The sequence below is a fragment of the Fukomys damarensis genome, unplaced genomic scaffold, assembly GCF_012274545.1.
Source record: "Fukomys damarensis isolate Sample0158 unplaced genomic scaffold, DMR_v1.0_HiC HiC_scaffold_4, whole genome shotgun sequence".
NCBI lineage: Eukaryota > Metazoa > Chordata > Mammalia > Rodentia > Bathyergidae > Fukomys > Fukomys damarensis.
Window position 1 is genome coordinate 31,927,003 of NW_022900916.1, and position 12,098 is coordinate 31,939,100.

The 12,098-nt window shown below is 47.0% G+C and overlaps 1 protein-coding gene and 1 long non-coding RNA gene across 7 annotated transcripts in view; one reads left to right on the forward strand and one right to left on the reverse strand.

Moving 5' to 3' along the window:
- The window catches only part of Adcyap1r1 (ADCYAP receptor type I), a 48,935-nt gene that overhangs the window by 20,753 nt on the left and 16,084 nt on the right, over positions 1–12,098 (forward strand). For 4 of the 6 annotated variants that reach the window (XM_019208061.2, XM_010628337.2, XM_019208062.2 and 1 more), the window contains exons 5-12: positions 416–436; positions 3,772–3,881; positions 4,382–4,479; positions 4,887–5,019; positions 5,874–6,027; positions 6,379–6,439; positions 6,934–7,003; positions 10,610–10,701. In XM_019208061.2, the coding sequence (XP_019063606.1) occupies positions 416–436; positions 3,772–3,881; positions 4,382–4,479; positions 4,887–5,019; positions 5,874–6,027; positions 6,379–6,439; positions 6,934–7,003; positions 10,610–10,701 (739 nt within the window). The remainder of the gene's footprint in view (positions 1–415; positions 437–3,771; positions 3,882–4,381; positions 4,480–4,886; positions 5,020–5,873; positions 6,028–6,378; positions 6,440–6,933; positions 7,004–10,609; positions 10,702–12,098) is intronic. The other 2 variants (XM_019208063.2, XM_019208064.2) reach the window with 1 other exon arrangement.
- LOC104865010 lies at positions 5,193–11,361 on the reverse strand. Its single transcript, XR_781043.2, has 3 exons — positions 11,286–11,361; positions 7,546–7,667; positions 5,193–5,254 (listed from the first exon to the last, which is right to left on the reverse strand). It is a non-coding gene; the product is annotated as an uncharacterized LOC104865010 (long non-coding RNA).

Genomic DNA, 12,098 nt, shown 5'->3' on the forward strand with positions numbered 1-12,098 from the left:
CACCAGGAATGTGCTGTTTACACCTGGTTCTCAGTGGCTCATTAGGGCAGGACCTCCTAGCACCTCTGTTCACGTGACTTGATGGGTGAGACTTGCAGTTCCACTCAGAAGGGAGAGAATGGCGCTCCTCACTGGAGCTGGGTGGTTGTGGTGGCTGCACAGGGCGTTGGAAGCTGGAGATGAAGAAGCTCCGACGTTTCTCCTTGCAGGGCCCTCTGTACATTTCTATTCTGGAGGTGGAGGTAGAGCGCATCTTGCTGAGTCGCCCTCAGCTTGTAGGCCTCAAATGCTTTCTGGGCCCCCCGAAGAGCTATGTCCAGTATTTGGGGTGGGGAGGAGGATGAGGTGGTCAGTGAGAGCAGACCCTGATTTCAACCTCTGCTCACCTCTGCATTTCTCTCTTTTTCTGCTGCAGTCTGGGAGACCGAAAACACCGGTAAGAGGAACCTTGGCGAGGACAGACTGCTGTCTGTCTGTCCAGCAGGAGCTCAGTTTCAGGAGATCTTGACTCTGTCCGCTGGGATCGGGATGGGGTGGGGGTGCAGTGACTGTCATGGAAGTGGGGTCACAGGAAGATGGAGGACACAGCTCTTGAGTTCAAGGCCTTTGTGAGTTTGTTCAGGAGGATGGAACTCAGCTGTGGCAGGGCTAGTGAGATTAGAAAACAGCCTGTATGTGTTCATAGGGTCACGCATGCGCTTACACATGGGCCTGTACCTGTGTGTGATCTGCACAGATCTGTGCATCTCCAGTGGCTGAGAGGTTGGGATGCACAGTGAGGAAGAGAGCTGAAGGAATAAATACAAGCAGTACGCAGGCCGAGCCCTGAAGGGCCAGGGAGGCTTCCTGGAGGGGTGGTATGTCTTCTTGGAAACAGGATTTTAAAAAGAAGAGAGAAAATGGAGTTCATTGCTAGGCTACCATGGAATTTTGGCCTAAGAAAAGAAATGGGAATATAGAGTTAGGAGGGAGAGAAAGGTCTGAGGATGACGTGTCGGGAGCTCTGGGTTCCCTTTGGGAGGGCAGGTTTGGAGGTCGTGTTGGAGAGTGGAGCTGCAGGGAAGAAACCCCAGCTCTGAATCCCTGTCGCTGTCCCTTGACCTTTTCCATGCCCTCCCCTCCTGCTGAGAGACTCCTTGGAGTTCCCTCAGGGTCAGGTGGGGACTGAGTCACAAACCATCCTGAGCATCCCAGAGACACAAACCCGGCCAGCTCGGTGTTAGAAGCTGCAGAAAGGTGTGGGGATGCTGGGTGACGCAGCTTCTTGATCCCACCCCTGTCCTTGCGACCAGGAGCAGCTTTGGCCTTGGCAGTAAACAGTGGGTGACACAGCAAGTTGATAACCAAGCATATGAGCCCTGCCCTCATCTGTGTTTTGAAGGACACCTTGGTTTCTCTGGCAGTAACTCCATGGCTCTCTCAGGCAAAGGCTGGTCAGAGTTGCATTTGTTGCCCTGGGTGCTCTGGGACCCTATTGCTGGCTGGGCTTGGTCCTCTGTGGGTGTGTGGTCTTTGGGTGGCCACTTCTCTCATATATTTGTGGTTGTCTCATGGAAAATGGCACTTAAGCACACACGTTGAACCTGGTACATACAGTTGCTGGGGAGTCACGTATCTCTGGAAGCCTCTTCACGAATCCCAGGTAAAGGTCTCTGGATTAGATAGTTTCTGATAGTATTGATCTTGGTCACAGAGAACAGAGGTTCTCAGACTTTAATTGTGCATCACAGTTACATCCTGGCTTTGTTGAAATCCAGATTCTGGGACCTCACTCCAGGGATCTTTGATTTATGAGCTTAGGACAGGCGTGAGCGTGTGCGTTGCTAGCTGGTCCCCTACGTGATGCAGTAGCCCCATCGGGGAAGCACTGTCCTAAAATTCTGCACTTCTGTGAAGTTGCTGGGGCAAATCAGCCTAGTGAAGTAGGCATTGTCACTGCGGGGTTTGACAATCTGGAGAGCGCTCCATCTCCTGGAGATTTTAACAGTGTTCACAGAACAGTTTTGGAACAAAAGGGTTTACACTTTTCTGAGCCTACACTGTATGATAAAGAGAAAGGAAATAAAAGAAAGGATGTTTTTTTCTTCCAGGACATTTTTTAAAAAATTGTTTTTCAAAGCAGTTTCCCTTTCCTCTTTGCACTACCCTGAAGTGGGTAAAGTAGAGAGGAAATGAGGCCGGGGTGGAGGTGGGACTTGGCCAAAACACTTATTCTGCTGGGACTTTTGGACTTTCTGAAGAAGTGTTCAGAAGAACTTGGAAAGAGGTCACCATGGCAGCCTGGGAGAGATTTTTCTGGAAAAGGGCTGGCTTGGCACAGAGCTATGGGACACAATCGCATTCTTCTGCGGTCCCAGGGCTGGCCAAGGCTCCTCCTTAGTCTGCACACAGCACTCACACTGGAGAAGTGGAGGAGCCCAGTCTCCCCTCAGGCAGAACTCTCCTTCCACCAGGGTCCCCCCTTTTCTTCTTGCCAAGGCCCCAGGAAATGTTTCTGACTCTTGGCTGGAAAGATTGGCCTTCAGTCTTCCAGCTTAGCCCATGAAGGTGCAGGTTGGACAGGCACTGAGGTTCCCTTCTTGGCCTCTGCTGTCTGCTTTGCATCTCCCCGACCCACTGTCCTCTTAGCCTCCTTTCTGAGCTCCTCAGAGGCGGCTCTGGCCACACAGTAGGGGGATGGCGGGGGAGTTTCTTCAGCATTGTGAGCCCAGAGCCCCTTTTCTGTAGACATTACTTGTGTCACACAATTTCTTAGTCCCTGCAAGAATCAACCCCATAAGAGACCAGGTAGTTAATTGGAAGCCAGGCAGGGGACAGGTGTCCATCCAGGCAGTGCTCAGGTGCTGGTTAGAAGAAAGGGGGCTTCTGGATCTCTCCCCTTCCCTGGACATCTGCGGCCCTTCCTTACAGACCACTGGGCAAGGGGGAATGAAAAGAATATTCATTGGAGGCTAAAACAGCCCGTGGTCGTTTGCCGCCTGAAAACGACTCTTTCAATGACTGTGGCTGATCTTGCCCTTTTGGGCATCCCACAAAATGGCCTTAAAGTCAATTAAAAGAAAATTAAAGCGCATTATAGTGACAGGAAACAGACCACCAAATCTTTAAAGGCAGACATTAAAAAAAAAACCCCTAAGTATACGTCTTATTAAGGTCCATTGCTAGGTTGGCAGAGGTCTGGTCCTTGTTAATTAAGAAGCAAGCCAGGTGTCCCTTTGGTGAGGAATGACCCAGCTGCTGGGAGTCTCAGAGCTGCAAATTCAGGTGCCTCCTATGACTCCTCCAGGTGTGCGAAAGACTCTCACCTCATGGTCATTTGAGGCAATTCCCAGATGGGCACAATGTCCTGTTAGAAATCTAGAAATCCCTGGAGCTGGGGGATAGGGGCTCTGGAATCTGCATTTGTAATCAGTCTTGGGGTGTTCTTCTGCACATTGACATTTGAGAAGTGCTGACCCAGGGCCCAAGAAAGGGACTGTGACTATTTCAGAGAGCACTCCTGGGAATATTCCAGGGGAAGGATGTGGAAGTACTGGCTTTGGCAGGCGCAGTTTTCTTCCCTTTGGTTAAGAGATCAGCCTGCCCCTTGCCACACCCAACCCTGCTTCTTGGTGAAGGCTAAGCTCCAGGTCCCCAGCAATCACTGATGATTTAAGCCTCCTGTCCTTCCTTCTCAGGCAGGCAATGGCTTCCAGGACTTTCCATTTTTGCATATGAATTTAGGGCCCTTGTGACTATTTCTGCTCTTCACTAAGTTTTCTTTCACCGCAGACAAGGGCTCAGTGAGCCGGAACTGCACGGAAGAAGGCTGGTCTGAGCCCTTCCCTCATTACTTTGATGCATGTGGATTTTATGAGAATGAAACTGAGCCTGAAGACCAGGTGAGTCTCTTCCCCTCACCCCCTGTGGTGGTGGGCAAAGCTAGGGAACTCAGGATCTAGGCAGCACTTGGGAGCACCAGCTGTGCACCAAAGCCTGTGCACACGAAGGCAAGATGTTCTCTTACTGCCTTGGGCTGACCCTGGCTGCTACTTCAAGGATGCTGGCTTTCCTATGACCCAGCAATAGAGGGTTAATGCTGGGCCTAGCAGGAGCTTCCTGGACCCTTCTCCAGGCTAAGGCTACTTTCTGTTCTGAATGGTCAGTGCTATTCCTTCAATAGACATTTATTGAGCATGTGCAGAGTGACAATACAGAAGGGCGTGAGACACTCAGCCAGGAGTAGTGGGGCAATAGGAGGTGAGATCACTAGGAGAAGACAGGAAGGAGGAGCTGGGTCCAGTGGGGTAAGTCCTACCCGGGAGACTGAGCTCAGGCTCAAGGGGCAGTATTAGACTTCATGGGGAGCCCACCATGCTCTGTGCTCTGTGCCCTCCTCCAGGATTATTACTACTTGTCAGTGAAGGCCCTCTACACTGTTGGCTACAGCACCTCCCTGGTCACCCTCACCACTGCTATGGTCATCCTGTGCCGCTTCCGGTAAGACCCCAGCAGCCTCTGAGCTGGTGCACCCCATTACAGCTCAGAGCCTCTCTCCCTCCTTGGTTGTCAGCCCTGGAAGGTCACTTGGAAGGCACTCACCCACCTGTAGCACAGCAGATAGAAACCCTTCCCTAGAGAGGGCACCTGGTTTGTTCAGGCAGGTCTACCTTGCTTGCTTTTATATTCCTGGTCTAGGTAGAGAGAAGACACAGAAGGCCATATCTGCATGTGGAATCAGGGCCAGATACAAGGTCCTGGAAATCAGTGAGGGTTAGGTAGATGGGAAAGGGGGTGGCCTGGGTGGGGGCCCCATTTAGAAAAGCCAGTGAGAAGGCCCAGAGCCATCTGGAGGGTATGAGTGCTTTGGGGTTCAAGGCTCCCCGCTCTCTGACCTGCTCATGTAGGAAGCTGCATTGTACCCGCAACTTCATCCACATGAACCTCTTCGTGTCCTTCATGCTGAGGGCCATCTCTGTCTTCATCAAAGACTGGATCTTGTATGCTGAGCAGAACAACAACCACTGCTTCATCTCTACTGTGAGTGAGCCCAGGGGAACCCACCCACCACCCAAGGGTCACCCCCCCACACGCCTGACACCTCACAGAAAAGTGTGCCCCTGTGGGTGAAGGCACTGACTCCATCCATGGAGTCATCCTGGAATTGCCATACAGTTCCAGTGACGCTTCCAGTAGCCACAATGTATGTAGTCACTTGGCCTGGGCCTGGTACTTGGTAGGACAGTTGAGGAAGATCAGGTGGAAATGCCAGGTCCTGCTTGACCGAAAAAGAAACTGAGATTCAGAGAGGGCTTGCTGCGCTCTCAATTATTTAACTAGCAGTTCTAGAGCTCAGGAGCTGAGCTGAGCCCACTTTGGAGGAGGTAATATGTAGGCAGTAGAGGCTGAGCCTTGACGGAATGGGATGGAAGGAGCATCTAGCGTCCGGTCCTTGACTGGAACAGTGTGTGTGGAGGGTTTCTGTGTAAAAAGATTCCTGTGGGCCAGGCTTTGTATCCTCCCTGTGGGAGAGATTTCTAAATCCTCCCTTTATAAGGAGCCTCCTACAGAGCTGTCTGACTGCTTCTTTCTTCCCCTTCCCCGAGGGAGAGAGGGGAGGAAAGAAGGGGAGAACCAGCCTAGTGGCCCTGTGCTGTCGGCCAGTCCTTTCCCTGCATACCATTTGTCTACCTAGGCAGCTTCAACAGAGTCACAAGATGCTGCTGGTTTCAGCTTCTTTATCCAGGAAGTTCTCTCCCTTAGCTCCACGTGAACCCAAGCTCTCCTGCACTCAAGGCCCTCAGGACTCACTGCCTGGTCCCGTGGGGTTGGATTTTGGGACTTTTCTGGATGCCAGAGAAGCTGAAACTTCCTGGCCGTGGGCCTCCCTGTAGGTGGAATGCAAGGCTGTCATGGTTTTCTTTCACTACTGTGTCGTGTCCAACTACTTCTGGCTGTTTATCGAGGGCCTGTACCTCTTCACACTGCTGGTGGAGACCTTCTTCCCTGAGAGGAGATACTTCTACTGGTACATCATTATCGGCTGGGGTAGGTTTCTGTCTGTGCTTGGTGGGGCTCAGGCCTCTTGGCCAAGTATGTCCTGGGCTGTGGCTTCAGTGAGTGGCAGTGAGGAGGGAGCCCTGCCCTGGGCTGATGTCCAACTGCTCTTTCTTGGGCCCTTTCTTGCCCTTCCTGCCTGTGGGAAGCCCACTGTCTGAGGGAGAAGTTAAACCCAGGACGCCCTTCCCAAGAGAAAAGATACCTCTGGTTCTGAGGGAAATGAAGAGTCTCAGAAAGCCTGGGTGTGAGAGAGAGAGTAAAGGTCCCCAGGGACTGTGGAACTGAGCAGACACATTGGTTTTCCTTGTTATCATGGGCCTCCTTTTCTTGCTCTCTCAGGGACCCCAACCGTGTGTGTGTTGGTGTGGGCTGTGTTGAGGCTCTACTTTGATGACACGGGGTGAGTACATGCCTAAAGGCAGAGCTTGACCACAGAGTGAATTCTTACAGGTGGCTTCTCAGGGACTGCGTGTCTTCACGTGAACTCCACTGAACAACTGTCCAAGCCCTGGGTACCACCGAGCCATGATCCCACGCATGCCAGCTGTGTCTCTACCCAGAGTCACAAAAGAGTGTGCAAGGTTTCTGAGCCCACTGTGCTTCTGGGCCTAGCTTTGAGTATTTCCCTTTTCCAGGGGGTGAAAGAATGTTGAGGGTGATGTTGCACCCCAAGAGACCTGGATCTGAAAGGGATATATGGTGCTTTCCCAGGTGCCTAAGAATAGCTCCATTTTTATAATCAGAGCCTGGCTCCTACAGGCACCAAAGAGTTCTCCTTTCAGCTAGCTCCTCCTCAGGAGCTGCAGGAGGAGACTGGCTCCCAGCTAGCTGGGGCGGTGTTCTGCAAGTGTCCTTGGAAATGATCTCTCTTTTCTCTGTCTGCCCATCTTTTAGCTGCTGGGAAATGAATGACAGCACGGCTCTATGGTGGGTGATCAAAGGCCCAGTGGTTGGTTCTATAATGGTGAGTGGAAAAAGAAATGGAAGAGACACATGGAAGGGCACATGGGAGGGGAAGTGAAAGGGCCCCATATAAATTGGATTTCTTCTTCGTCATGGCTGCACTGTGTTCTGGAACATGGATGCACAAATTAGGCAGCTATTCCTCTACAGTAGGGCATGTATCTTATTCTATTTTTCCTCATTATAAAAGGTACCCCTAGGAATTACTTTGTGCAAAATTTTAGGCATTTGCAAATATTTCTTTACACAGTAGCATTGCATCGAAAGAGTATACATTTAAACTTTCAGATTCCACATTATGTTGCAAAAAATCCTTCAGCAATTCATACTTCCCCTGGAGGGGAGGCTGGTTTCCCCCATAATATTGTCTTTACTCTTAATGTCGATCATCGTACATTCCTGTGGAGGGTAGTGGTAGCCCATTTCTCCATGGTGCTAGTGTAACTGAGCAGTTTTTTCTGCATACTTATTGATGATTTGTTTTTATTCTGTGTATCCTTGTGTATTTCCTTTGCCCAGTTTTGAGCAAGTTGACTTACTTACTATTTGAAGGACAATAACACTGCATCTGTTAGACATGTTGCATTGCTGAGACAGCATAACCAGCAGCCTTTGTCTTTATGAATTCAGTGCCTCATTTCTTGTGTATGGAGGCCTTTCCCAACCTAAGATGTAAAAATATTTTTAAATTGTTTTATAACACTTGTGGATTAGATTATTACATGTATACCTTTCATCTGACTAAAATTTATTTTTTTAATCTGGCTTGAAATGATATTTAATTTTATCTAATTTTATTTTTCAAGGTTGTACATTCCACATTCTCAGTGTTTTTTATTGAATCCTTTCTTCGCTATGCTGGAATGTTATTTTATTATAAACACTTGATATACTTGTATTTGGTTTCAGACTTTCACTTTTATGTTATTAATCTATTTGTCTATTCCCATGGCAGGCGGTGCATTGATGATAACCTTGTAACATGGTTTGATATCTGATATGCAAATTTGTTTTCCTTTTATTCCCTATAAAGATTTCGTGCATATTTACTCTTTGAGTGGATTTTGAATACCTTTGTCAAGTTGCATTTTTTGGGGTAGGGGATACCAGGGATTGAACTCAGTCCCTTGCACTTGTGAGACAGGCAGTGGAACCACTGAGCCAAATCCTCGGCCCTCAAGTTGCAAATTTTTAAAAAATCTGGTTTAGATTTATGTAGAAATTGCATTGAGTTTATAAACTACTTTGGAGGAGAACTGATTTTCTTAAAAATTTGACTCTTCCTCTCCAAGAGTATGGAATTATTCTCCATTTATTCAGTCTCTAATGGAGCCATTTAGGTCAACTGTTTTAGTGTTCATCCTTGTTCTTGTTATATTAAGGTGTTTTTCAGTATGGGCTTTTGTTGGGTCTAGGAATCATATAATTATATTTTCAGAGGAGTTAGTTATATTGGCATGCTGTTGATTTTTGCATATTTTTTCTTTGCTTAGTTAAACTTCTGAACTCTCTTATTAAAAGTTTATAACCCTTTTCATTGATTCTAATGGATTTTCTAGGTAGAAAATTATGTATTCTGCAAACGAAAATGGTTTTGCCTTTCCTGGCAGTATTTGTCTCTTGGTTTTGTTGAGGTTGCTGTTTGCTCTACCTCTGGGCAGTGATCCTGCATTTGATTGGGAAAGTTCTTTCTGGCCTGATTTAGTATGTTGTTTTATTTTTTTTTTTTAATCAAGCATGAGTTTTATCAAATGTGTTTTGGAGACAGTTATAGGAGTGAATCATATGTTTCTGTAGTGATGGTCATGGTATTCCACTTTCATTTCATTATAAGCAATGCTATCAGGAATACATTTGTGCCCAGCTTGAGCATGTATGAAAATGTTTTTAGAATAAAATCACCAGAAAGAGGATTTCTGGGACAAAGGGTATATGCATTTGACACTTTTGTGACTAGAAAATTGCCCTCTGAGAATGTTCATTTCCAGTATTTCCAGTGGCTCTTTTGATATTTGAGGTTTCAATTATCAAAACAGTCATCTAGGAGATGATGGAAGCTTATTGTTCAATATGTTTTAACAAATACTAGTGGATATTTTGCATTTGTAAGATTAAATCTTTGTGGCTATTCTCTGTTTATTCCTTAATAAACTGCTAAATTCTGTGTTAATATTTTATTTAAAGCTTTTGTATTGCCTTTCATGTGTTCTGTGGTCTTACGATCTGTGTGTTTCTGTCTGTTTTCTGACCTTATCTGATTTTGGAAGCAGGATTTTGTTCGCCTCATGAGTAATCTAAGCAAGTTTCCTTTTATTTGCTTTGAATTTATTAAGTAGCATGTAAATCACATCTTCCTTAGATGTCCATAAAATTATCTGGACCTGATGCTTTGTAACTAGTTTACACCTTTACCTATTCAAAAAATTTCTTCCGAGGTTATTATTCTGATTTTCTCTTTCTCGTATAGTTATTTTTAATTTTGATTTTATCATTTTGTGTGATGCTTTCTTGTGGTTTGAAATAATTTGTACATCTTTTGTCCTCTTTCTCACCCCTAAATTTGCTTAATTGTATTTTCTTCTTTTGAATTGACTAGCACGTGAAGTGAACAGTATTTGCTGTGTTAATTCCAGACACTGATTAGACACTAGCTATGTAGCAGAGATCAAGATAGATAGAGTAAGACATATGTTTTATCATTCTAACTGATCTGTAAAAACAAACAAAATAAAATTTTAGTTTTATTGATCAAATCTCCTATTTTTCCAATTCCTCTTAAGAGTTTTTGACCTCTGTTAATTTTCTTCCTGTAGAAGTTAAATTAAATTTGTGGTTATCTTTCTCTAGCTTGTTTTTTTCCTGGTACTGGCCATGAAACTCAGGACCTTGTGCTTTCGAGGCAGGTGCAGTGCCACTGAGCTAAATCCCTGGCCTTTCCTCTTACTTTTGATTTGAATGCTTAGTTATTTTTCAGCAAGTATTATTTTTAATGGATTGGTTTTAGGCTCTCTGCTATTTTCCTCCAAGGGATACTTGTCAACATCCCCAAGACAGCCCTGAGCAGCCCTCTGGCTCCCCTTCCTCCTCCTTTCTCACCTTGTTTAGAAAGCCTTTGTCACTTTAATCTAAAATCTGCCTTTACCTAAAGGCAGATGCTGCTCTTTCTGGTCTCAGGCCTCCCTGTCATTAGCCCTGCTCTGGTGTCCGTGCTGCTTCCCCAGATCCCATGCTCTGAACTTGGAGTTTCTCCAGAGAACAGCTCTCACCTCTGCAGTGGCCTCTTCTGTCTTTCCAGTTGTAGTTTTTCCATCCCTCTCGTCCTACTTTCCCTCTCTCTTCCAGAAGGTATTCATTTTCCTGCCTCACTCATGATATTTGTTCCCGTTTCCTAGCACTTTTAGGGCATTTCATTTCTCTACCCTTTCCTTTCTTTCACTGACACTGGGAGGCTGGGGAGATGCCCTGGAGTTCTTGGATTAGAAATCTATGTGCTCTTGACTGCACAGCTGCAAGAGGGTCCTGCTGGGGAGTAGTAGTCTGTGCAGAGGCAGGGCTGTGCCAAATCTTTGCCCCGATTAACTTTTTCTGCTTTTTCTTTGCTCCTCAGGTTAACTTTGTGCTTTTCATTGGCATCATTGTCATCCTTGTGCAGAAACTGCAGTCTCCAGACATGGGAGGCAATGAGTCCAGCATCTACTTGTAAGTACCGTCATGCGGATGCCACAGCCATTCTGAATGCCACATGGGCCTGCCCTTGGGTCACAAGTGAGAGAGGCTTGGGCTTTGCTGACAGGGCAAGGTAGCACAGCCATTTGCAAGATTCCTTCCTAATTAAAGTGTCGTTAAAATATAGACAGACATATTTTAAAATATAGTTGCCCTCCAGGCTTTAGGCAGTTCTGGAGCACCCAGTCTGCCTGTCATTATGCGGAAGGGGAAAGAGACTGATTCAACCTGTGTGACACTGGGAAAATCAAAGTGGGAAGCACCGTACTGCCTATGGTCATTAGGGGCTTGGTTGTTTAGAGTTGGGGTTTCCATCGGGATTTCTGGCTCTGTGGGAAGCTTGTCAGCACCATTAGTAGGTCCACACCCCAGGCCAACATGAAAAAGTTGCTCAGTGCCCACTAGTGACACAGGAAGACGTTTTCCCTGGACCAAGTATTCTGTTCTCTGCCTTCTCTGAGGGCAGCTCTACCTCTGCATCTGTCTGATACTCTTTCGTCGACAAGCAAACATTTGCTTTGTTTGTGATTATTGGGGGTTCAAGGGAAACCTCTTACCATGGCGTGCAAGGCGTTCTTGACTTTCATAGCCTCTTGGTTTCTGAGGAACCTTTTGTAATCATGGCCCTTGGAGCGTATCCTGCCAGGTCTCTTCCAACCCTCTCCGCTTCCTGTCTTGCCCCATCTGAAATCAGACAGAGCATCCCTACCACACCCTGCAGGCCATGTGCATGGGAGAGTGACCAGCTGGGGTGTGGGGTATGGGAATGTTTCTGATGCTGAAGAGAAAGCCTGGTGATCCACTATGGTTGGTTAGAGGTACACAGCAGGAGCCATAAGTCCAGCTTTCTGGATTCTTTCAGAATACGTGAAGTTAGAAGGAGCTTGCTTGGTTGTCATTGGGTGCTTGGTCCTGGCTTCATCAGAGGCTCCAATCTGAGCACACAGCTTTGATGGCTGGTTGCCCAGGAAACAATGGGTGGGACAATAGGGAGATCCCAGCACAGAGCTCCTGGAGTACCTCAACTGTTCTAGAGACAGGGATGGGGTTACTGCTCACAGATCAAGTCCAGACCCCTCCTGAAGATTCCTGAGGGCTTCCCCAGCAGGGTGGAGCTTGCTTTTTCCCTGTCTTGTAGCCTGGGTATTTCCCCTTTCCTTGCGGGGGCGGGGGGGGGGGATTAGCCGAGAGCCTGGATGTTCATTGTGTTTCAGTGCTTCTGTAATGATTACATTACATAGGAAGACACTTGTTTTGCTATTCATTTACTGTCTTTTTGTCTCCTGTGTAGTAGAAAATTGTTCAATATAAATTATAACATCTTGGTGCGGCCAGCCCTCTACCACCACCTAACTAACCTGTCCTAGAGC